Here is a 27,090-nt window from a genome sequence, read left to right on the forward strand (position 1 = left end):
TGGGCCCCATTCTCTGGGTTTTTAATTCAGGTGATGCTAGAGAATTTGCATTTCTACTATATTTCCAGGTGATGAACATGCTTCTGGTCTGGGAACCATTTTTTTTTTTCTTAAATAACTGATTATAGATAGAGAGGAAAGAAGAGGGAGAGAGAGTGAAAGAGAAACATCGATGTGACAGCAAAACATCAGCTGCCTCCTGCATGTCAATGTTTGGGATCAAGCCAGAAACCTGTGCATGTGCTCTGACTGGGCATTGAACTGGCAACCTTTTGGTGCACTGGAAGACACCTAAACAACTAAGCCACACTAGCCAGCGCTGGAGACCACACTTTGAAAACCACTGGTGTGGGGTGAATAATCACCTAACAAGTGAACTCTCTACTTTAGAAAAATAGGTGTCTGTTGGATTCCCTTACAAATCAGTTAACAAAGAAGTGCTGAGCTGATCAGTGCTAACCAGAGGCAGTATACCACTGTGGTAAAAAGCCTGAATTCTGCAGCCAACTACCTGGGTTCAAATCACAATTTTGCAGCTAAATTGTGTGACCTTGGACAAGTTCCTTGGCCTCATTGGAAGGCAGCTATGCTAACCACTATACCACCAACGCCCCCCTTGGCCTCATTGAACCTCACTTTTCTTATTTGTAAACTATGCATGATAATTATAGAACACAGGGATATTAGGAGGACTGAAGGGGCTGGTATATCTCAAATGCTCACAATAGAGCCAGCATATATGTTAACTACCCTGTTATTAGTATAAACTACAAACACTGCTATTATTACTATTTCTTCTACCTCTATAACTATTATTCTGTGTCAATCCAATCCGCGTGTTTGGAATTTGGGATAGAGCTGTGTGGACCACGTATACAAGGTCTTGAACTCTGAAGTCAGTTTATCAAGGAAGACACAACTGAAGTGTTTGTTTAGAGCGCACTATCTGCTTACATCAGAGGGTTAAAAGCAGGGAAACAAAGAGAAGAGGCTATAAAGTTATTTCAGATTGGAGATCAATCGGGCATTAAAAAGCATTTATTAAACTGGAGTATAAATCAAGGGACAAACATGATTCTGGAACAAACTATTGTCTTCTTAAATGTAGGAAGGGTATGGAAAGGAAAACTGTTTTCAATCAACCCCCCAAATTTCTCAGCTCCCAATATGCACCATGTCCTGCACTAGGGATGCAAAAGTGAATAAATGGTAGTGTCTTCATCCAAAAGGCTCTGCTAGTAGGAGAAAAACATGTGCTGAGAATAACTCCAGTAAGAGAGAACTGCTAGAAGAACCCCAGAAACAATGAGGAGTGTCTTACTGCCCTGGGGGTCCGATGTTTAAGATGCATCCTGAAGGATAAGCAACAGTTCAGCAGGTAGACAGCAATCCTGAAGAGTATTCTAGAGAGAGGGAGCAGTATGTGCAAAGGCAAGCAGACGTGACAAGGCCCAGGGATTAGCAAGATGTCTGATGTGGCTGGAATGTTGGTGGGTGATGAAGAACGGCAGAGAAAGACAGCTCTTGTCTCAGATCTTTGAAAATATCACCAGTTTTCCATGTAATAAAGTGTACTTGAATCCATTTGGGTGATGGTCAAAGACGGTAAGGAAATAAATGCATAAAGTGATAGTCTGGGCTTTTTAATGTAAGTCTAAAGTGGTCCTGGAACAATCCCTTCCAGAAGGTCAATGTTTTAATGGCAGACACTGGGATTAAGCTCCATCTACTTGGGTCTCATATTAGTAACAACTAAACACCACATTTATTGAGTCCTCACCATGCTGTATTGTAAGCTCTATATACATGAACTCTTTGGACGCCCATACATGAAGCCTATACATGAAGTACCAATGAGGAAAATGAAGTGCAGAAATGGAAGTCACTTGTTCAAGGTCACAGGGCTAGCATGGTACCCTGAAGGATACTCTCACACCACTAGCGAGGGAAAATCCAGGATTTGAAGCTTTTATGTGGTGAACTCATTAAGAAAAGGAATACAAATTTATGAATGCAAAATCAGATGCAATAGAAAATGTCTACAATAAGGAAAAAGTTATAACAAATAAGCAGAGCTTTAGGGATTTATTAGTAGATTCCACCCACCCACCTTTTTTTTTTTTTTTTTTTTTTTTTTTTTTTTTTTTTTAAGATTAGAAATGCTTCTTGAAAGCAACCTGTCCCCACCTGGAACATTCTACACTCCCAGCAGCTACTAGCACAGCAGGACCCAGGCAAGTGAGGGGCCCTGAGGCTATAAGCTTCACCTTGTGAAAGGGTCTTTTCCAAACTATTTCGACAAATGCCAGAGCTTTGGGCCTGAGGGAGATGGTCAGTTCACCTACAGGACCAAAAAGAAGGAAGCGGAAATGAGTGCAATGAGAGGGAAACTAAGTTTTTCATCCATTCTCCCTCTTAGGAAGATGAGCCACAGCAAACCCAGATTCACATCCAACCTCTGCTCCTAAGTAGCTGTGTGATCTCTGAGTCTCAGCTTCCTCATCCGTAAAAATGACACACTGTACGGATCAAGTAGGGTAACATGTGCTCTGCCCAGGAATGTCAGCTCCCTTCCCTCTGCATATGCCTCCCTTTTGCTTTCTCCTTCTTCCTTCCTCTGAACGCACCCTGCTCTGGGGTGGAGAGGCAGGTCCTTCTCTGCATCATCAGGATATGCAGAGAAGACAGAGACCTCTATCCGCACACCATTTTCTTAAGCATTCAGCAAGCACTCCTGGATATAAAGATGAACACAGACATGCTACTCCCTTCAAGATCTCATGTCTATGGACAACCACAGGTAGGGAGCCTTTCTCTACAAGGCGAGTGAGATGCTCCCAGGGGCGGCAGCCAGGCCTCATTCCACACAGACCCTCTGACATGGGGCAGGGCAACCTAACTGAAAATACTGTGAGTCCACCTCCTGCCTCCCCAGCTCACAGCCAGTCTCAGCCTGGCCCACGCCTGAGCCCCACTCAGCCCTCCCCGGCAACAGGTCACCACGATGCTGGCCCCACACAGTCTGTGCACGGCAGGATCAATGACATTTGGTTTGCAGGGCACGGGGCCCATGGTTGGCACTCACCTCTAGAACAAAGAAGAATACTGGCCCTTCCAAGGCAAAACAAAGGCACGCTTCTCCCCAGGGACTGCTTTTCCTTTATAGGCAACAGTATGCAAACCCCTGGTCCTCCACTGAACTACATTTAAAATAGCTTTTGTGAACGACAGACACAGTGGCCATTTTTGTATGTATGTGTGCCAGCAGCAATAAGTTGGTTGTAAATAGGAACAATGTGCACTTCTTCCCACTTCTGACAGAATAGATGACATTGTATCCTGGGCTGGGGAGGGGTGGGGGGCCCAAGTAAAGAAACCAAGCCTTAAGGTTTATTACATAAAATTCTGATAAAAAGCTCTTCGAAGCCTCTTTCCCGTCATCAAAAAACCACACTGGGCAAGATCAGAATTTCACAGCCAACAAGAACAAAAAAAAAAAAAAAAAAAAAAAAAAAAAAAAAAAAAAGAGAGAGAAAAAAAAAAAAAAAAAAAAAAAATCAGCCCACATTCAATCCCTGAGATCATTTTCCTGAAATAGAAAACTACATATGTTTCTCAAATTTCACATCAAGCCACTGCAGAGGCCAGACTGCAGGGCTGAATTGGGCCAAAGTAAGTAAGAGGAGAGGGGGATGGGGTGGGAAAGAGAGTAAACAGAAGAGAAAGAGCCCATTCCCACATCACCACATTTCTCTAGCACAGTCTAAACTTACAAACACCCCCAGTTTCACAGAACTTGTAGTTAGGGTTGCTTATCGGGCAGCCTTTACTTTGTCAAATTAAGACGCATTGCCTTGGATTAGCAAGACTCCTTAAATTCAAAATGACTTCATGGTTGGCTCAGAGTTCAGTGTCTCTAGGGCCAGCCGCCAGGAACATATCCACTGCACAGCCTCCTCCCCTCTCCATACTGACCTGCCTGACTTTTCCATGGAGACAGCAGAGCAAAATCCCAAGCAGACAGGCTGTCAGTGTTAATTAAAAGTCCAAACACTTCTTTAGAAACTATCTCCAGCTCAATATTTATACAGAACTTAAGACTGGAACAGGCAGGGCTGGAGAAGGGAGGGGGGATGGCGGAAATAAGTTTGAATGGCATTTGGAACTCATTAATTTTTAAAAGACAGGCTGCCACCCCATATAGACCCAGAGAGATTCAAAATGTAACGAAACCAGGAAGATGAATGAGTCGAAGACTGTTTGGAAAGCCTGGAGAGCGAGCGCTCAGCTTTTGGAAAGAATAATATCTGGGCAACGATGAGAGCTGACACTTTTTATTGGTGAATGCGGTTTGGGGCACATTTTAACGATACAGGTTGACAATTTTTTGTATTTAACAAAAAGGAAAGCAATCTTCTAAATGACTCGGGAACAAAGGGCTCCCTGACTACAATTTCTTAATAACATTTAAGAATTTTTTTCAAAGGCCCTTGACAATAGTTTAGAGAGAGAAATAAAGGAAAATGAAGGAAACATGAAAAAAACAAGATATGTTAAAAACAAAACAAAACAAAACAAAAAAACACTACATAGAAGTAAAGAAGAGAAAAAAGAAAAAAATGGTATAGTATTTCAACACTAATTTATATACCCAAGGTTTGAATTTTAATGTTAGAGGACTTCAGCAATACTTTTACAAATGAATGAGTTTTCAGAAAGAATAATAATGAAAAAAACTTTGGTCAACACAATGACATCTGACAGACTCAAAACTTTAGTCCTAGAAGGGGCTAACCCAGTGGCAGTAAACTCATTAGTCAGCAGAGCCAAATATCAACAGTACAATGATTGAAATTTCTTTTGAGAACCAAAAAACAAACATCTGCGAATGGGCCACAAAGTTTCAATCACACTGTATGTGCATGCCTGCAGGTGGTATTTTGTGGAAGAGCCACACTCAAGGGGCCAAAGAGCCACATGTGGCTCATTAGCCGCTGTTTGCTGACTACTGACTTAACCCAACCACCAAATTCTACAAATGAAGGAACTGAGTGCCCAAGGCCTAGGGGTGACCTGATTGGATCAAATTTCAAACCACACCACCTCACATATCTGAGCTCTAAGCCCTCCTAGCCCTTGGGTTTGATACTTGAACCAAATTGACTGAAACTTAGAGACTACCCTGAAACACACAGCTATAATATTTAAAAATGTAATTTACTGAAAACTTGTATTTTTACCTGCCCAATATTAATTTTCCCTTTCTTCTTTAGCAGTAAGAAAAACCCACTGTGTTCAGGTGGCAATGTATCCAGCTAAAAGCTTATTTTACCCAGATTCCATTTCAGTGAGGGAGGAACATAAACCCAAGTGTTGGCTAAAGATATATTATACAAGCAGGAATATTATGCAGATCCTCTAAGGTTCTTAAAAGAAGGCTGACTCAGATGTAGGTACATCCTTTTTTTTTGCAGTTCTCCGCATTCCTTCTTCCAGCAACATGAAATGTGGACTTGATAATGGTTCCAGCAAACATCCTGGATTATGAGGTGACCTTAAGAACAGAAGTCAGGGCTTTCGATGGTGAAATAAAAATGTCAAAAAAGCTAATGTCCTTGATGATGTCATAGACTATCAAAGTTACCCAAGATACTATACAACTAGATTTATTTACAGAAGAGAATTAACTCTTATGTGTTTAAGCTTCTACTATTTTGCATTTTCTATTATTTCTATTATTCATCAATGAAGAGACAAAAACCATATTTTTTCCATAGAGACTGTAAGTACTCTTTTTTTTCCAAAAACAAGGGTAAAGAAAATCTAATAGTTATAAGCCATTTCTCAGCACTATTAAATATATTTTAAAAATAAGCAGATGCGAGAGAATAATTATATCATTCTTCCTAGAACCTAGAACTGTTTTTATTCCATTGTTCTGAGAAATCAGCCCTCAGTACAACCATAAAACAATGCAAATCAAATGACTTTAACATAATCAAATTAGGAATAATGGATCCCTCTCCCCTAAACACACACACACACACACACACACACACACACACACACACACTCTGATCCCCACTGATTGATTCTCACTGATCCCTACTATCTGGAGAATCCTTATCAAGTTTCAACCAAGATCCAGCCAAAAAGTGTTACCTCTACAATGATCTAAATCTGATCAATTTTAGTTTCATTCAATAGACTCCTAACATTAAAATATCAATTTTTACACCACAATGACAATGTACTTTACAACTACAAGGATCACTGTAATTTTTTTAAGAGGGAAAAGACGTGTTGGTAAGGATGTGGAGAAAATGGAGCCTTTGCACACTGCTGGTGAAAATGTAAAATTGGGCAACCACTGTGGAAAAGCTGGTGATTCCTCAGAAAGCTAAATGTAAATCTGCCATATGATCCAGAAATTCCACTCCTAGACAGAGATCTAAAAGGACTGCAAGCAGAGGTGATTAAAAGAGATACTTATAGATCAGTGTTCACTGTACCATTATTCACAACAGTCAAAAGGAAGAAATAACCCAATACCCACTGGGGTCCATCAACAGAAGAATGGAAAGCAAAATGTGGTATCTGAATAAAATGGAATATTACTCATCCATAAAAGGATGTATGTATTCAAGTGACACATACAACACAGATGAATCTTGAAAATATTATGCTAAGTCCAATGAATCAGACACAAAAGGACAAATATCACTCTATTTATATATGGTATCTAGACTAGACTGTACAATTCGGTAGTGGAAGTACACTAGAGATTAACAGGTGCTAGAAGAAGGGAGGAATGGGAGTATTACATAATGGTTACAGAGTTTCTGTTTAGGGTGAAAAGTTTTGGAAAGAGAGTGGCAATAGTTGTTCAACACAATGAATGTAATTAATGTCCCTGAATTGTACAATAAACAATAGTTAAAATGGTGAATTTTATGCTATATATATATATATTTTACTACAATTTATAAAAATTAATAATACAATACATATCAAAACCATTAAACTGAATACTTTAAATGGGTGCATTACAGAATATGTGAAATATCTCTAATAATAAAAGCATAATATGCAAATAGACCAAATGGCCGAACAGCAGAATGATTGTCCAAAGTCCATGCTATCACATGCACTGGTGCCAGGCAAGCCAAGGCAGGTGCAATGTGATTGGTCAGGGGCCCAGTCATTGCCCCACCCCCGTAGAGGGAGGCCCAGGCCACAAGCAAAGGGGAAGGTGATGATCAATAGGGGTGTGCAGGAGGGGAGGGGGATCCGTGATCTATTGTCCCACCCACTGCAGCACAGCTGGCTGGGTAGTCTGGGCTTCCCTCTTCTGGGCAATAGATTTGGTGCCCTGGCCAGGTGGGCAGACCTACCACTTTGGGACAATGGATCACATGGTTCCAAAATAGATCACCTGCAGAGGGAGGCCCAGGCTACCTAACCTGTGGGCTATGGTGAATGGGTGAGGCCTTCCTCCATGGAGCTCCCGGACTGCAAGACAGCACAGGCTAGGCTGAGGGACCCCCACCTGAGTGTACAAATTGCATGAATCAGGCCTTTAGTATCTCAATAAAACTGTTGTTGTTTTTTAAATCAAGTCTGACCCCAGGTATGCATCTGAGAAAGACTTGTCACCAGAGGCAGATGTTACAGCGAAAGTATCTCCACCCTTCTCCCATCCCTACTAAAATCTCAGCTTGTGGAGGATCAGACTGCACCCACCTGCTCTCACCACTCAGGAAGCATGATTTGTACCCCTTCCCCTTACTGGGTTTTCTCCAAGGACCGTGGTCCACAAACTGCAGCTTGCAAGCCACATGCGGCTCTTTGGCCCCTTGAGTGCGGCTCTTCCACAAAATACCATGGCCTGGGCGAGTCTATTTTGAAGAAGTGGCGATAGAAGAAGTTTAAGTTTAAAAAATTTGGCTCTTAAAAGAAATTTCAATCATTGTACTGTTGATATTTGGCTCTGTTGACGAATGAGTTTGCCGATCACTGTCCAAGGAGATAAGGAAAATTCATCTGATTGCTGAGACTCTGGAATATATGATATTAAGCCACATTTTAAAGATCACTCTGTTAAAGACAATTATGCCCAGAACAATGTCAAGCCTACTCCTCATTTTCTATGCCCAGGTGCAACCAACATGCCTCGGCTTCAAGTAGGCACACCTGAACAGGGTCTGCATTCCCGTGGCTGATTCAGCTACCAGACTTGAGATCTAGCTGACATACCTGGACTTCCATGCCCAATATAGAGTGTGTCCCCCCAAAATGAATACAGATAAGAGCTCAATTTTGAAAATGAAATGTACTTTAATGACTTTATATTTATTCAAATTGTGTGTATATTTTGGAGGAACACTCTAAATGTGCACATAAGCCTGAACATACTGGGTGAGCCTCCCTTCTGAGCTGTATTATTCATCCAGTATATGAGAAATTCTATACATTAAAGTTAAAGAATATTTTCTAAGACAATGCTTATTCTTCATTCAGCTAATATGCTTTGTATGTAGTCTCTATGAGTCAGGACCCCAATGGCAAGGAAATGTGAGTGTTACTTTAAACACTTAAGAATACCTGTTGGGAGCTTAAATAATGAGTATTAATGTTAAATGTTCTATGTGTGATAATGGCATTGTGCTTATAGAGCAGAATGTCATATTCTTTGGTGATTGATCATGTTGCAGAATTTAAGAGGGAAGTATGTGATGTCCACAATTCATTTACAAATGATTCAGAAGAATAAATACATGCTTGCATATTTGAGAGCACAAATGTAACAAAATGTTAATAATTGATGAATGTAGGGGAAGGATATGGTGCTCAATATACTATTCTCTCAACTTTTCTGTAGATTTTAATTTTTTTCAAAGCACCTGGGGGAAATACTAAAACAATAATAAAAAAATAATGAGATCTCACCAATATTTAAGGAAACACTTAAACCCAATATAAATATTAGTAATTGACATAAAAAGGTAAGTGACATACCTTACTAATTACTAATTGACATATTAGTAATTGACATAATAAGTGGTTGATGAATATAAGAAAAATTACATTTAGTAATAAAAATTGAAATTAAAATAATATACAAACTTTAGCCTAAAAATATGGCAAAATTGGCACACATACTGACATAGGATTGAATATTATACAGGTATCAAAATATATTTTCAGGTAATATTTATTGATATAAAAACACAATAATATATTAAGTAAAAAATAAGTTGTACAAATTTACAATTTAAAAATTCTAAAAACAAAACACAATAAAATACAAGTCTAACTAATGATACTAGTTTCTGAAATCCTGGAGATTAGATTTGGAAAATGATGACAGGCTTGGAACAATAATCTCACCATTTAGCGGATAGTTTAGCAGATGACCATGAAAAAAAAAATAATACAATAGTATCCCTTATAGCTAAAACCAGGTTCAATTCTGGTCAAGGGCATGTACCTTGATTGCAGGCACATTCCCGGAAGGGGGTGTGCAGGAGGCAGCTGCTCGATGTTTCTCTCTCATCAATGTTTCTAGCTCTCTATCCCTCTCCCTTCCTCTCTGTGGAAAATCAATAAAATATATATTTTTTTAAAAATAGTATCCCTTATAAACCGAAAATATAGAGAACCACACAAGTCAGAAAAATAATTACTATTTTAAAAGGGATTACCTTTCTAAAACAATCAATTAATATCTTTAACATAGCAGATAGAATATTTACTAAGAACTTGCACAGAATTATATATTAAGGTGGAGAAAAAAGGAAAGGGAAGATAAATACATCATATAAAGGCATATGAGAAAAAAAATAAAACTGAGATTCCAAAAATTCAGCCGTTTTCTCATATGCCATAGAAACACCTCAAAAATTCTAACATGTAATTTCTAAAGAAAATTTGCCAAAGTATCCCTTGTCTGTAAGGACCCTGGTCTTTAAATCCAAAGCAATAAAAATAAATGAGTTGAGAACAGATCTCCCACACAGAATAATTCAAAATAATGTATGGATACTCTGACCCCAAGGAGGTGAAGCAGAATCCCCTACTCATTAAATGTGGGCTGTGCAAAATGACTTCTATATACAAATAATAGGATATAGAAGGGGAAGAGGAGTAACTTTACAGTGGAGACCTGAGCAGTACGTCCGCCATGTGATCAAGATCAACATCAGCATGTCATACTAATAGTATAGACCCTTGTTGTGATCATGAGAGTGATCTTCATCAGAAAATGGTCTTCCTCCCAAAAAAACATACTACCTAAGTCTCACCATGAGAAAAACAGACCAATTTCCACAGAGGTACATGCTACTACATGCATGACAAGTACTCCTCAAAACTGTCACAGACACCAAAAACAAAGAAAGTTGAGAAATTGCCACAATCAAGAAGAGTGTAAGGAGACATGACTAAATGTACATGGTACTCTGGACAGAATCCTGGAACAGATAAAGGCATTAGGAAAAAAACTAAAGAAATGTGAACAAAGTATGGAATTTACTTAATGATAATATAACAATATTTATTCATCAATTGTGACAAATGTATCATGCTAACTTAAGTGTGAATAGTAGGGGAGATTGGGTACCGGTATATAGAAACTCTCTTGTACTGTCTTCATACTTTTTCTGTAATTCTAAAACTGTTTTAAAAAAAAGAAGTCTGTTTGAAATTATAACTGAATTTAATAGGACATGCTTTTAAATGATTTATAGAATGTCATCAACCCTTATAATCTATAAGAAATTTATCCAGGCCCCAGTGTTAGAAGTAGATCACTTCTTCTAAACAGCAGTCAGGTTCTTATCTGGGCACTCAGTTCATCTTGATTATATTCTAGTCATTGCTTTGGCTGCTAGAAAGCCTGGAAACAAACCTATTGGTAATTATGAAGAACTGGGATAGTTTCTATGATGCTCTTAGTTTCACCTTAGTCAATCTTTCAGTTTTTCACTTCTTTGTGTTGTTTCGTGTGTGTGTGTGTGTGTGTGTGTGTGTGTGTGTGTTTTAATGTATTTTATTGTATTTTTATTGAGGAAGTGAGAGGGAGAGATAGAAACATAAATGATAAGAGAAAATCATTGATCAGCTGCCTCCTGCATGCTCCTCACTGGGGATCAAGCCAGCCCATAACCTAGGCATGTGCCCTGCTTCATGGGTTGATGCTCAACCACTGAGTCACACTGGCCAGACTCCACTGTGGTTTTTTAAATTTTTTTTTATCACTGTTTTTATCTCATTTTATTACCAGTCATTTCAAATCTCCTTAGAAGAGTTATGAATATGTTTTTGTCTGATTATACAAAATTTCATTATTCAAATTTATGACTTCCCATTTCTCATGTTATCAAAATTCTGGACAGTTTCCCACTCAACAGCTAGAATATGGATAATTATTAAAACATTCAGCTTCAGCCAAAACCAGTTTGGCTCAGTGGTTGAGCGTCGGTCTGCGGACTGAAAGGTCCCGGGTTTGATTCTGGTCAAGGGCATGTACCTGGGTTGCGGGCACATCCCCAGTAGGGGTTGTGCAAGAGGCAGCTGATCAATGATTCTCTCTCATCGATGTTTCTAACTCTCTATTCCTCTCTCTTCCTCTCTGTAAAAAAATCAATAAAATATATATATATATTTAAAAACATTCAGCTTCATTTCTCAAACTGCAAAATGGTAACACCACAACTTGCTTTAACTAATGGTTTCAGGGCTAATGGGATGCACATTTGATAATATGCCTATTACAGATAAAATGCATGCAATAAATGATAATTACCATTAGTAGTAGTATTAACAAAAAATAGCAATGATTATTTTCATTAATATAATAAAATAATGGAGTTGAATTACAAATTAATCATAAGCCAGGTGGTGACTTTCTCATGACTCAGATAAACAAGAGTAGCTGCCATATTTTGAAGGATGAAAACAATAACTAAAGGGGAGTGGGGAAACAGAAGAAGGGGAGGGGAGCAAAACAGATAAGAAGAGGTGGGGAATTCTTACCTTCTCTCACTGCCAAAAACAAGTCTGAAAGCTCTAAGACAGGTGAAATCCAATCACTTTTTATCCTTAATTCCACTAGAACAATAAAAAACACCATCTAGCCTTTTTGGCACACATTACCCCAAAGCCTCCCAAAACAATCACAGTAAGAGCCAAATAAACACCAAATCTGAACTTCTTCTTGGCTTAATGGATGCCAAGTTCATACTTTACTGCCCAAAGTTCTGTGTGTGTGTGTGTGTGTGTGTGTGTGTGTATGTGTGTGTTTTCCATTCAATTTCAGACCCTCCCTCATCTTCCTTATTCTGGAAGAGAGGACAAAGGGCATATTCATTAAAAGAACCACACATTCTTTAAATAGTTTGGTATGTACTGCACCTTTCATCCATAGTCTCTATGAAGACCCTTTATAACCCTGAATGGATGTCCCATGAGGACTGAGGCTCAGGGAATGGGGAGAAAGGGAAATAAGTAATTTGCTCCAGGTTCCTACAAACAGTACACAGAAAGAGAGACACTAACCCAGGTCAGTCTGACTACAAAGGTTTCCCTCTTTCCACTATGCCAGAAACTTAATGCAAAGACTCCCTGCCAAAATTGATAGAAAAAGGGAACAAAATAAAATCGCAAACTCCTTCAAAAAATCTCTCAGCACTGGATTGGAAGTTTTCCTGTTACCTCACTCAATCAGTAACTAAACCCATGGAGTGGGTGCTGTCATTATCCAGTTGTACAACGAGAAAGTTCAGAAGGGTTACCAGTTTCACCGTTTGGTGCAGGCTGAAATAGAGAAGGGAGAAAGAACTGGAGACAAAGGAAACAGCTGGAGAGAAAGACAGAAATAAGAGATAGGCGTGCCAGGAACAGGGCAGCCACCTTTGCAAGAGGAACTTGGTGCTGGCGTCCAAGGTCCCCGGGCTCTGCTCCAGAATATCTTGAAGGGAGGCCTCTGAAGGTACCAGCAAGTGCGTAAGTATAGGGCAAGGGGCACAGAGAGGAGGACTGCAAATGTGTACTAATAAAAACAGAATGAGTCACAAGTGTCAAAGCCAATTAGAAAAAAAGGCAGGAATGACTGGACAGCCAATAAATCATTTCTGTGCATTAGCTTTCTGCTTGCTTGGGGTTTGAGACTGTCATGAGCAGAACTGGAAGCTCCCAGCATGTTCTGATAGCTCAGCAGGAGCTATCCATTTTACTTTCTACAAATTCATTAAACTTATTACTTGCATGTATATTCGGTTAGGCAATGTTGTCCAACATCACCTGATCATATAACCACCTAGGGCCCTTGTTAAGCATAAAATTCCCAGGTACCTTATAGAGATTCTGATTCTATATGTAGGCTCAAAACTCGAAGCCTTGGGCCCTGTTAGTGCATCGTCTTGATATGCCAAGGTTGCAGGTTTGATCCTCGATCAGAACACATACAAGAGACAACCAATGAATGTATAAATAAGTGGAACAATAAATTAACGTCTCTCTCTCTCTCTCTCTCTCTCTCTCTCTCTCTCTCTCTCTCTCTCTCTCTCTCTCTCTCTCAATAAATTAACCTCTCTCCCTCCCTCCATCCCTCTCTACCTCTCTCCTTCTCTCTCTCAATATTTAAAACACACACATACACAAAATAAACTGGAAACCACCACATTTAAATCTACCTGAGCCAGAGCTAGCTTCAAAAAGTCTACTCTTTAGACTACTCAGCACCATCAGAGAGAACTGGGGAGCAAGTCAACACTAAAAGAGAAGGAAAGCAAGGTCCTACTCCATCTATAATTGTGTTTCTGAGTCCTCAAGTTTTTCAGGCCAGGAGCATTGCCAATACCCACACTGTAAGTATTGCTTTGACTAAATAGATCCATTTAGTTAAAATAATGAAAACAACTCTTTAACTACAGCACAAGGTCAAATAATAATAAAATAAAATAAAATAAAAAAAAAATAAAATAAAATAAAATAAAATAAAATAATAAATAAAATAAAATAAAATAAAATAAAGTAAAATAAATAAAATAAAATAATAAATAAAATAAAATAATAAAATAAAGCTACAGAAAGGAAAGGTACTTCCAGAACTAACCTCAGACAATTAATTTCACACCAAAAAAGGAATTCCCAAGATGACATCTTCACCCACACACCAGCCTCCCCATTGGTGATAATGGTGTCAGGGTGACTAATTGTACCTTCTGGGGTAAAGTTCAGACCATTCCCCAGGAGCATTCTCCTCCCAAGGGGTGAGTGCCTGGGGTTTACTGAAGCCATTTGTACATGCATGTGGATCCCCACTCCCCTGAGACTTAGAGGAACAACCACAGCATTGGTGATAGGGGAAGGTAATCCAATGAAAAATGATGTGCCTGTGAAGCACGTCCTCTTCTATCTCCTTTCTGGAAGCCCCTGCTGCTGAACCACCACGTTCTTATCAACTCCCTACAAGAAAAGGTCTGAATTGTAAAAAATGAGACAAATACAAAGAGCACCTCGAAAATGGGGCTCTTGTTCCCAGCGACCCTAAAGTTTGAATAAAAAGGAAAATGGGAAGAGTTAGCCCTTTCTGAATGAGCTAACTTTAAGAAACAATAACTGCCTCTGCAAAGATATGTATTTATACAGGTTTCTCTGTCCTCTGAGAATGGATCCTCACAGATTTGCTCAATACAGATTTTACATCATTTTCAAGATGAGAAGACCCCTCCCCACCCTGCTACTCCCCCTTGTATATCCCCTAAAATCTGAGGTCAGAATGACAACAGATGTGTACACTTTAAGATTTCCTATCAAACCTGCCCACGTATTATATATTCATATGTACATATGGAGAGCCATGCATACATCCACTCTTAATAATAACAGCAACAATTTCACACTCAATGAGTATTTTTCTATCTTTTTAAAAAATATATTTTATTGATATTTTACAGAGAGGAAGGGGAGGGATAGAGTTAGAAACATCGATGAGAGAGAAACATCCATCAGCTGCCTCCTGCACATGCCCTACTGGGTATGTGCCCGCAACCAAGGTACATGCCCTTGATAGGAATCAAATCTGGGACCCTTGAGTCCACAGGCTGATGCTTTATCCACTGTGCCAAACCAGTTAGGGCTCAATGAGTATTTTTTAATTGTCTCTGCCATGTAACACATACTTATTTATAACATTCATACTTTTTAAAAAGTTATTCTTGACTTCAACATATATATACCTCTACACTCTGCAATAATTCATTAATATAAAGCAAAATAGGTTCACTAGACACCCATTCAGCTTCTTTAAAAACATATCTATTGTGGGAGAAAAAAATGAAGGGGTTAAGAAGTACAAATTGACAGTTATAAAAACAGTCACAAAGATGTAAAGTACAGCATAGGGAATATAGTCAATAACAGATTAACTATGCAATGTGTCAGATGGGTATTAGACTTATTGGAATGATGACTTCATCTAAAGACATAAAAGCCTAAGCAACTGTTCGACCGTTAGCTATGACACACACTGACCACTGGGGGAAGATGCTCAACACACAGGCATGGAAACATGGAACAGACTGATGAATCTCAGAGGGAAGTGAGGAGGGAGAAAGGTGGGAAGAGATTAACCAAAGATCTTATATGCATACTAGAGGCCCGATGCATGGATTTGTGCACCAGTGGGGTCCCTGCACCAGGTCTCAGGGGGTCCCAGATTGTAAGAGGGCGCAGGCCAGGCTGAGGGACTCCATGTGTACTAGGCCTCTAGTAGGTTTATAAATGTCTAACCACTATGTTGTACATATGAAACTAATATAATATTGTGTGTCAACTGTAATTGAAAATTTAAAAAAAAATATTTCTCTTGCCTTATTCTTAGGGGCCAAAAAAGATATTTTCCTTTTACTCACTATGTAAAAAGTACCTTTGGAAAAAACAGTCACATTTCATAATGGACTGTTCATGTCTCTTTCAAATGTGTCCAATTTCAGTGAATGGTCTTTACCTTGGATACCACATTCTGGCCTCCTAGGAACAGTGGTGCTTGGGCATTTGCAGTGAAGGTAGAAGATGGGTTCAAGATGTTTCAAGTATGCAAAATCGCATGCAGATGTATAAACATTGCGTCTAGTCAAAGCGAATTAAGAAAACAATATACATACAGACACCAGAGAATGGATGAGCGCAAATAAAACCTAACTTGTAATTAACATACCGTGCTGTGACACCTGTTGCCTTCCACGATAAGAAGTCTGGGAGATCAAAGAAATGTCCCGCCTTATCCCAGCAAGTCTCTCTCAAGTTCTGCCAAATAAAATATATATTAGAATCAATTATGGACTCTTTTCTCTAACCCTCTCCTCTTTCAATAATGTCTCAAAATTTTCTAACCAAAAGCATAGCCAACAATGCCCAATAAAACATCTGTTCAGTAGCTGAGAGAGGAGGTGATGTAAAAGCAGTACCTATATAGGAAAGAAAAATTGGCAATTATTGATCCTTCCAAAAATGACCACAATTTCCCTTTTATCCTTCTTTGCCAACCTGGAGGGGTCGGAAACACACTCTGTGAAGGTGTGCAATCCATCTTCCCAGTGAAGGGCCAAAAAATATGCTTCAAGACATACAAGATTTCAAAGCTGAACAGCTGAATGCTGGGAAGAAAACCACACTAAGAAATTAATGCATGAGACAGAACATGCCCTGCATGTGTAAAATTCTCCCCAGACCAACAAGTTCCCAATAATTCCTGCCCTCAAAGAACCTCCCATCTAAGCCAAGGAGAATGGCATGTAATCAAGTTATTATTATAAGGTTTTAAAACATTTGTTTTTCCCATGCTGCCAATGGGGTCAGAGTTTTTCTTGCCACTGGGGATTTTCTTTCCTCTGGGGACCCCACCTAGAATATTCATTCCTCACTCACCACCCCATGCCCGCCCAGGACCCACGTCACCCAGCCCCCTGGGGTTAACCCTGACCAACCTTCTCTGGAGAGACCTTCCAGGATCTCCTACTAGGCCAGGCCTGGCTCTCAATACCACCACATGATTATGTGTGAATGTCATTCTTTCCTGCTAGACTTTAAGCTCCATAAGGTCAAGGACCTTGTCAGTTTATTCACCACGATGTCCCATGACTGTCTTTCTCTTCCCCCTAAACAGGACTGGACCCTTAGTAGTGAGGTACAAACTTTGTGACTCCACTCCCCTCCTCTGGACCAGGATGGACATGTGACCTGAGCTAATCAGCTCTCTTCTCCAAAGAAGGGAGAATCAGTATCCAATGGAGTCATTTAACTTCTGCCTATGAACGAAACTGGAGGTGAGGTAAACTTGGAAACAGTGAGGTGATCATCTCCTGTACCTAGAGAAGTAGAACTTCATAAAGAGAAGTGGGAAACAGACTAGAAGCAACAGCAAATAAGGTTTCCTACCACCCAGGCACTGTCCATGTCTTGGTTCCAATGATCACCTCCCCATGAGACTACAAGAACAAAGACTGTATCATAAGCACATGGGGACTTGGGGACCCTGAGGGCAACAACTCACAAGTTCAGAAGAGACACAGGCCAGTGTCTGCCAGAGGGTGACACATTGGAGGCACTCAATAAATAACTGTCCAGCAACCAAACTGCTCAGTTTCACCTCCTGGTCTCTCAGGTGGGAAAGGCTTCAGAATTTACAAAGGGCTTCAAGATGTGGTGTCTCCTCAGAACAATACAGAAGTCCTGAGTGTTATCACATCCATTTCACAGACATACAGCTGGCCTTTATGGACATCGGCCTTCCAATTCTATGAGTTCTTCCTGTTTTCTCCTTCCCCACCACCACAACACAAACACAGGCATCTATGCACAGCAGAGAAACTGAATATTACCCCAGACACAGGCTTCCTTTAAAACAACAGGAACAGCAAAAAGATTCTGATGGGAACAGTCCACTTTCTATACTTGTTTATTTCTTTAAGTTCCTAAGCATCTAGATAGAACTTCTATCTAGAAAGGAGGAAATTTATCTTTGAATATTCACATATGTTAATGCTAAGCAAAACAAAAACACTTGAAGTTGACTACGCCTGAAACAACTATGAACTAGTGGTATCTTTCTATACTAACAGGTCATAATAAAAAAATGGTAGCCAATTAAACTCGTATGTGAGTCAAGCTAGTGAAACTAGTATGCCTCCTGGGTATTCCAAGGAATCTCTTTCCATGTGCTTTGTGGCTTCCATGGTTGGTTCTCAGAAAGAGAAGAGGCTGCCTCCTCTGAAGGGCTCCAGAAATCCAAGCCCAGTCACCAGAAATGAACCACTAAAGCCACTGCAGCAACAACCAAGGCTTCAAGCCAGATCTGAGCAAACTTCCAAAACTCAGAAAACAACTGCTTCTGTTAGAGCTGTGGGGTCATGAAAGACCACGCACAATGAGAGCTTTCAGCCTGTGGCCATGCAGACAGCCACTGTGGGCAATGGCTCCCAAGCAGAACATTTCAGGGAACTTCAGTCCTCTTGCCAAAAAGACACACACTGAGGGTAGGAGGCACAAGGCAGCCGGGAGCATCATTTATTCCTGGGATCACGTCTGCTTCATTGATCAAAGCCAAGTACCCAGTTCATCCTCTCTACAGGAGAAATCAGAAACAACATCTTATTAGGAGTCTGAGATGTCCTTAAAAATGCATGTGGTCTAGAGGTCTAGAGGGCAAGACGACAATGGTCCCTGCTTTCACTATAAGAGCAGCCAGGAGCTGAGCCAGCAGAGGGAAGGGAGAGTTTGTTAGATGAGAGGCAATGTCTCCAGAAGCTTGATTCCCCTCACTCCGAGAGGATGCCAGACCACCTGTGAGAACCTCACGCTGTTCTCACATTGAGCCACCTGATTCACAAGTGCTTGCTCATCAAATGCCACTCTGGCCAAGGGCATAGGAGCCCACATGGATGAATTTTTAATCTAGTTCCATTGGGAAAATCTCTCCATCTCTTCCCTTCCCCAGTCAGTTCAGTCCCAGCAGAGGGCGTCAATCTTACTGAATTAATTCTGTCCTTGTAATCACTAGGTCTACATCAAGACACAGTGACTGCCCTATTAAATTCTCCACAGCATACAATAGTGCTCCCATGTGCCTTGACTCACTTGATTCTCAGAGAGATTCTGGGGTGTGCAAGCCATACATAATAGTCGAATAGGGAGGATGCAGAAACTGTGGTTTGGATGACAAGGGCTTAGCCTGATGTCACACACAGGACTGCCAGCTCTAAAGTGACATCCTCCCATTATGCCACAGCCACCACCACCCCAAGGCCCCAGATCCATCAGGAGGTGGGTTTTGGCCTTTGAGAAAGGTCATGAAAGAAGTTACTGTCATTCTTTAAGGAGAAAAAGAAGAAGGGGAAAAAAAAGCCCCCCCCCCCCCAAACCTAATTTTTTACATATATAATTTTCTTTTTTAATTTCAGAGATTTCACTTTCAATCCTGGGCAATGCACTTACCTTTTCTGAGAGAACATAGAGCCGGTCTCAACACATGCCAATGTTAGTGTATCCTATCACACAATAGCTAAGTCCAATTCAAGCTAGTTGAGCTCTGTGCCAAATGGGTTAAGTCTAATCTCCAGTTACCAGGCAACTAACAAAAATGAGTCTTTTTAAGAAAAGAAAAGAAAAAAAAAAGAAAAAAAAAGACATCAACCATGATTAGGGGTGTGTGATTTGGCAATAAGCCTTCTGCAATCCAATAAAAATCCTTTGAGCAAGCAATCCCCCAGGCTTGAAAGCAACCAAAGGAACAACTCGACTTTTTTTTTTTTTTTTAATCATGTATTACTTCATAAAACAACAGCACTTCTTGGAAGGAGGCACTACCCAAAGCTCACACAGCTGCAGGTCTCAGCAGAGGGTGGAGGTAGGACAGCATATCCAAGACTCCAGGCCAGGCAGCAGCCACCCAGGCCTTGGGGCAGGGAGACACAGTACTCTCGCTGCTCCCTCTGTGGAGGCAATGAGGTCTCTGGTGGCTTCTGGACACTGTGGGAACTTGTGTGAAAAATGAGGCAGATACTGCAAGGCATGTCGGGAGACACCAGGGTCTAGGAGCAGCTTGAGAAAGCAGGGATGACCAGTTCCAAGAGGGTCATCCAAGTATTTTGTTATTAATTGCGAAGGGATTCTATGTGGGCTGTCTGCTGTGGGCAGTGAATAAAAGAGAGGGAACAGAGCTCCCTAACTCCTCACCCAATAAATGATCCTGCCCAAGCATTCCGAATACTCACAATGCTGTTCTCCAGCACAACAACCCATAAAAAATAAAAAAAATAAAAAAAAATCAAAGCCTTATCCTCACTCTGCATTCAAGACTCCAAATTAGGGCACAGGCTGATGGTCCAGAGAGGAAAGCTGTATCAGGAAGAAACTTAATCCCTGGATGTCATTCTTAAAAGAAAAATGATGCGAAAAACATAAAGTGGGTCATAACCCTCAACCAGAAACTTCCCAGAGTGAATGAAACAATTGTGTGTTTAAAACCATCCCAGAGAGAAAGATCTAGCACTGGACATGTTGCAAGTCAGACAGACAGATACACTGAGAGGTTTGTGCTATGAAAGGCATCCATTTCTAAAAACTTAAACTCACTCTTCTATTCCTTTGTTGAAAATGGTTCGACAGTTCCTCATGGCCTAAAACCACATTTTATCTCCTTGGCATGGTTCTCAGGACACTTAAGAACCTGGCTCCAATGTGGCCATTATTTTTATGAATTCTTCTGGACATATCTGCCATCACCCCCTCCTTGCTCTCTCCACCCTGCTCTCACCTCATTTCTCTCACTTCCCCAAATGTATTATGCATTTTTATATCCCCATGTGTCTATGGGAGCTAATGCCTCTACTTGGATTGACTTGCCCATCTTGCCCCAAACTTCTACCTTTGCTTTGAATCCAGTTCAAATGTCATCTTTCCAGTGAATCCCTCCATCCTCTGATATATCTTAACTAGAAACCCAATGCACAAAATTCATGCACGAGGGGTGGGAGGGAAGGAGGCTCAGCCCAGCCTGCACCTTCTCCAATCCAAGACCCCTTGAGGGATAGCCAACTGCCAGTTTAGCCCCGATTCCGCAGGGATCGGGCCTAAACTGACAGTCGGACATCCTTCTCACAATCCAGGACTGCTGGCTCCTAACTGCTCACCTACCTACCTGCCTGGTTGCCCCTAACTGCCCTCCCCTGCAATCCTAATCACCCCATAACTTCCCTGCCAGCCTGATCACCCCCTAACTTCTCCCCCCTGCTGGCCTGATCACCTCCTAACTGCTCCCCACTGCCAGCCTGATCTGCCCTAACTGCCTCTGTCTCAGCCCCTGCCACCATGGCTGTCTGGTCTAATTAGCATATTACCATTTTATTAGTATAGATTATATATTCATGTGCCTAAATGCACCTCAAAATGACAAACTCCTGGAGGGCAGAAGCCAGCTAGCTTACTCATGGGAGAAAAAAAATGCAAAAAGTTTCAAGAGGTATAAAGAAATTTAAAGTCAAACCCTTTTAAAGTCAAAGTGGAGCTGGAAAAAGATGTATACAAAGGAAAAGGTAATTCATTTAAGATGATGTATGACAATATGTAATGAGTCCAACACCAATGGACTTATTATACGGTTTAGGTGAGTCAGCCATATAACTTTATCACATTATTTTGAGTGTGGCCATATAGCTGCCTCTAATGAGTAATCACAGAGTTCAGAGAAGAGAAAGAACTTTGGGATCAGGGTGGCAAGAAAAGGCTACATGGGGGAGAGATTTGAGCTGAAGCCAAAAGGTCAAGTAAAATAAATAGCTATGCTACTGGAAGAGTCGCATCCTAGAAACAAACACCTGAACTGACAAGTAAAAGTTACCCCCATTAGAGGAGGATTTACCAGTACCTTCATAGAACTTATTCATAAAATAAAATAATTCCATAATATAATTTCAATTTTTTTTTTTAAGAAGTGGATCTCTATACACATCCTCCCTCCTGCCACCACCTCCTCTATAGCTCTTCTGTTGTACAGAAAAATAAATTTATAATCCACACTAGAGCTGATCTCCCAACCACAAAAATGGTATCACTGGCAAGAAAACTGATCATATTCAGCAAAGCGGACTTGGCCCATGAATGCGATACCACCACATGCATTAGGAGAATGAGGGTTTGGTAGGTGGGCTCTAAGAACCTTGGAGTCAGGCAAACCTGAGTTTAATTATTGTCCTCACCACTTCCCAGCTGTGTAGCTTTAAGCAAATTAATTTCTCTAAGCTCCAATTTCCTCAAATGCCCTATTACTAGCATCTACCTCAAAGGGATATTGTGAGAATTAAATGCAATAATGTAGAGGGCCTGATAAGCCAATGAGTTTCACTCTAATTACTGCTACAGAGCTTGGTGTTTTTCAAAGCACTTTAACGTGCATGATCTCATCTGATCTATATGATTCTTTAAGGCAGGGAGAGCAAGAAATAAAACTCACCTTGCATGTTAAGAAACTATAATCCAGAAAGAAGCCACATCAGGACTGTTCCAAGGTCATATATGGAGAAGTGGAAAGACAGATTGAAACGTAGATATCTGTGGGCCAGCCCAATACTACTTCATGTGTCTATCTTCCTAAAGCCTAACAAAATGCAGAAGGGGCAGGAGAAAAGGAGGTGTCATGTGACATAGATAGCACCACTTCTTGTGGGCGGTATTGTCTATGAAAGGAAGGGAAGGAGGGGAAAAAATGAGGAAGGAAGTGAAGAAGTCCTAATATGAAGAGAAGGCTTTGGGATATAAAGTCTTGGAACAAACATGAAAAAAGTAGACGAGCTGGAAAAGTGGAAAGCTGAGAAGGTCTTTCCTAATATCTCATTCTGTTGGATCCCTTCACACCATTCTCATTGCTTATCTGTCTCCTTCTTGAGCTCCTTTCCTTAGTCGCCCTTTTAATGTCTATGCTACCAGAGTTCTTGCCGATCTACTCTTCTTACTGTTCACACTTAGGTAAATCTCAATTATTCCCATCGTTCTGACCAAATCATAAGCTGAATAATGTGCCAAATCTCAAACTCCATTCACACTCTCTTCTGACACATGTCTCCTGGATGTCCCACTACACTTCTAACTCAACATTCCCAGGATGGACTATGTTATCTTCTCCAAAATGTTTTCCCTTCCTTGATTTTCTATGTCAACTGTCCAGTTACCCAAGGGTCATCTATACTTCTCTCTCATTCTTTACACTCAATCATCCTAATTTAAATTCCCAGTTAATTTATGAAGAAGTTCCCATCTCTTCACCCCCATGTATTAGTTAAGGTTCTTCAAAGAAATAGAGCCAATAATCCAATAGGAGATTACACACACACACACACACACACACACACACACACACACACACACAGTTGACCCTTGAACAACACAGGGGCTAGAGACACAATTGAAAATCCTCATATGACTCTTTTTTCATATATATTTTTATTGATTTCAGAGAGGAAGAGAGAGGAAGAGAGAGATAGAAACATCAATGATGAGAATCTGCATATGACTCTGACTCTCCAAAAAGTTAACAACAGGCTTTCATTGGTATCCACAGGGAATTGGTTCCAGGACCCCCAGCAAATACAAAAATCTGAGTATGCCCAAGTCCCTTATATAAAGTGGCATAGAACAATGAAATGTACAGACACAGAGAACCAACTGCATATTTTTTTAAAAATCTGTGTATATGTAGATCTATGCAGTTAAAACCATGTTGTTCAAGGGTCAACTGTGTTGGGGCTGGTCTTATGACTTGCTTTGGTCAATGGAATGAAGAAGTAGCACTGTGATAGTTCTCAACTGAAGCCTTGCTTTTGCCTTCATGGAATGTAATGCTGCCATGTGAGGCAGTTCAATCTGGCCTGATGGAGGATGAGAGAACAAATGGAACAAAAACTAACTGTCCAGCCAAGTGAAGGTCATTCAAGACAGCTGACCAAAATCAAGATTAGCCAAACCTACCCAGCATTAGCCAAACCTACCTATTTCCATAGACTCTTGAATGAATTCAGTGGAAATCAGAAAAGGCATCTTTCTGAGCAACCTGCATAATAAACAACCTTCAAATAAGCAACCTGCATAATTTCTAGGGTTAAAAAATTGGTGGTTTTTTTATACCACTCAATTTTGAGGTGGTTTGTTACACAGCACCCCCTAACTTTTAAATCTTACCCCTTCAATTCCCATCCCTATGTATAGCTAATTAGAATACAATGATCTACATAAAGTGTAAATTTGGCTATGTAAATCATTTATTAATTAAGTATTTATTTGGCATCCTCTACATTTCAGGTACTACACTCAGTGCTAAGAAAATGAGCAAACTACAGGGAGCTTCCAATCTAGTATACTATGCACCCTTCAACATTTTCTACTACCTATGAAGTGAAAGATCAAATTCATTAACAAGACATACAATCCATATCTTATTCACCAGCTTCACCTCTGAACACTCTGAGATACTACATCACCCACATCCACTGTGCTTTTTCTTTCACCATTGTATTTTTATTCATAGTGTACCCTATCTGAAATACCCTAACATGTACTCATCAGTTAGGACTCAATTCAAATGATACCCACACCATGAAATCTTTCCTGATTCCAAAATTAGGTGCCTCTATGGTACACCCCATAATATTCTGTGAATATCCCAACCACGACACTTCCCATCATCTGTTCGTGTGCCTGCCTCCCTCATTAGACTGAAAGCTCCTAAGAGGCAGAGACAGTGTTCTTTATTTTTTTTTCTCAATCTCTCTGTTCCTAGGGTCCAGTATTGTATCTGATATATAGATGATGAATAACATTAGCTGAATGAATAAAAGAAATGAATGGGCAGAGATGTACAAGTTAAATAGAAGTTTATGGAAATAGAAATGAGAAATGAATGGATAAATAAATGAGATTGTGAATAAGAACTGTCCCAGTTTCTCTTTTCTCATTCAAGTAATGGATTTTCATAGTCTATCTTAGGAGCAGAGACATATTCTAGCCAAGCCAGACTGCCAGGAAGATAAATTTCTCTTCTCGGGGTGAGCAGGTCCTCTGGAGAAGTTTCATTTTAATTGGGAAATGGATTCATTCACTTCTTGGCTTGGACGTCTGGGTCAGTGCAGCACCATGCTGAATGGCTGCCAAGCACCACTGGAGAGGGGTTGCAGCAGGAAAAGGCGCTCCATCAAATGTCAAATCTTCTGGGACATCTGAGGACCACCTATGTCAAGTTCAGGCTGGCTTGCATGGATGCCCCCTCTTCTTTCTTCCCCAAATGTCCTTCAAGCCAAATTTTACTTATCCCCAAACCATAAAGGATGGGTATACTTTACAGTTCCAATATGGCATTTCTTTGGGGCTCCTTTGGGTATCTATATTCTTCCTTGTTTATACCACTGTTCATTTCCTACAAGAGCCACGGCTGAGAAATACCTTCCCTACTCAACTTGTAGAAGAAGATCAACACTTCATAAACCCTTCCTTACGGTGGACACCTCATGGTCCAACATCACAGGCAACATCCCTTCAAGGAACACTACTTGCATCTTCTGTGAAGGGTCCTTCTGGAGGACAATGAACACTTCAAGGTTATTGTGATCTAGCTCCAGGCTTCCTCTTTACCTCACATGTCAAGGACTTCACCTATCAGCACCCCCACAGTCCCCAATTCTTCAAATGGGCTAACACAGTGGCAGTTCAAGTAATGCAATATCTACTCTACACTGAGGTGACTTTGCACATTCTGCTGTCTCTTCTACAGAGCCACATTCCAAGGACGGCTCTAATACCTCATAGGTGCATGACCTTGGGACAGCTTCTCTTAGACTTCCTTGTCCCATAATAATTAGAGAGAACAATACTACTGCCTATACCATAGAGTTGTTGAAGGAACAAATGAGCAAAGGGATATGAAGTGTTTAGAACAACATCTGACACACTGTAAGCACCCCTTAAAAAATTGTTCTAATATTAGTCAGAATGTCAGTTCTAACTCCTGTTTCCATCTTTAGGAAGGACAGGGGCTTTCTAGACTGATACACCTTAGTTCAAACCTTGGTTCTCCCACTTTTAGTTGTGTTGGCCAGTACTCACCTAATATCTATGGGTCTCACTTTGCTAATTTACAACACTATTTCACTCATGGTATTGTTAGTAAGATTCCATTTAATGAGATTGTACATGTTAATATGCACACCCTGGCACATTTCCAGTAAATTTCAATTTCCTCCACAAATTAAAAATTTTATGGTGGGAACTGTCTTCCCTACTAGACTCTTAGCTCTTTTTAGGAAAGGGTTTAACTTATTAATCTGTATCCCTAGACTTAACATGAAATAACTATTTCTTAAATGACATACTATTGAACATTAAACAATTTATCTATAAGTTCCAGCTTGCAGCCAGGTTTGTGTAAGTATGAAGACGGGCCATGAAAGTAAGAATGAACTGGTCCTGATCCTCAGGTTGCATCCTGGATAGAGCAAAAAATCTGTGTATATGTAGCCCTCAGCAGGAATGTATTATATAAGTAGTAAAGAACAACTCAAGTTCTAAAATACCTGATTTATAAATGAAAAATACATCCTGTCCATGAAGAAAAGACACTGCTATAGGCAGGAGGTAGAGGGCAGGTATTACTGAGGAGGTAGTGTTTGACCTTAGAGTAGAGAAAAGGCAAAGACTAAGGCAGATAGGATGAGGGCAGTCCAAGCTGAAGTGACTCCCTGAGCAAAAGTGTAAGAAGTAGCATCAGATGCATCCCTGTCCACAAAAAAGGACCCCAAAGAAGGGCAGCCTCAGAAATGTGTGCTGAAGGACAGAAAGGGTAAGTCTGTATTTGGATTAGATACTCAAGGGAAAAGGGAAGGCAGCCACACCATCAGTCCTATGTAGAGAAAGAGATTGGAAAGAAAGGAAAATGGAGGCTAAAGGGAAGATGAGCAAGAAAGAAACTGTAACAAGAAAGATTAAGAAGAAGGAGATAAAATTAAAGACAAAAGCGAAATATGGACAATGCAAGAAAGAGAATGG

The 27,090-nt window shown here is 40.3% G+C and overlaps 1 protein-coding gene across 6 annotated transcripts in view; it reads right to left on the reverse strand.

The window, feature by feature from the left end:
* FGGY (FGGY carbohydrate kinase domain containing) overlaps positions 1 to 27,090 on the reverse strand; it is a 398,623-nt gene that overhangs the window by 308,444 nt on the left and 63,089 nt on the right. For all 6 annotated transcript variants that reach the window (XM_036446820.2, XM_036446819.2, XM_045584552.1 and 3 more), the window contains exon 5: positions 16,223 to 16,311. In XM_036446820.2, the coding sequence (XP_036302713.1) occupies positions 16,223 to 16,311 (89 nt within the window). The remainder of the gene's footprint in view (positions 1 to 16,222; positions 16,312 to 27,090) is intronic.

The sequence above is a fragment of the Pipistrellus kuhlii genome, unplaced genomic scaffold, assembly GCF_014108245.1.
Source record: "Pipistrellus kuhlii isolate mPipKuh1 unplaced genomic scaffold, mPipKuh1.p scaffold_m20_p_2, whole genome shotgun sequence".
Taxonomy (NCBI): domain Eukaryota; kingdom Metazoa; phylum Chordata; class Mammalia; order Chiroptera; family Vespertilionidae; genus Pipistrellus; species Pipistrellus kuhlii.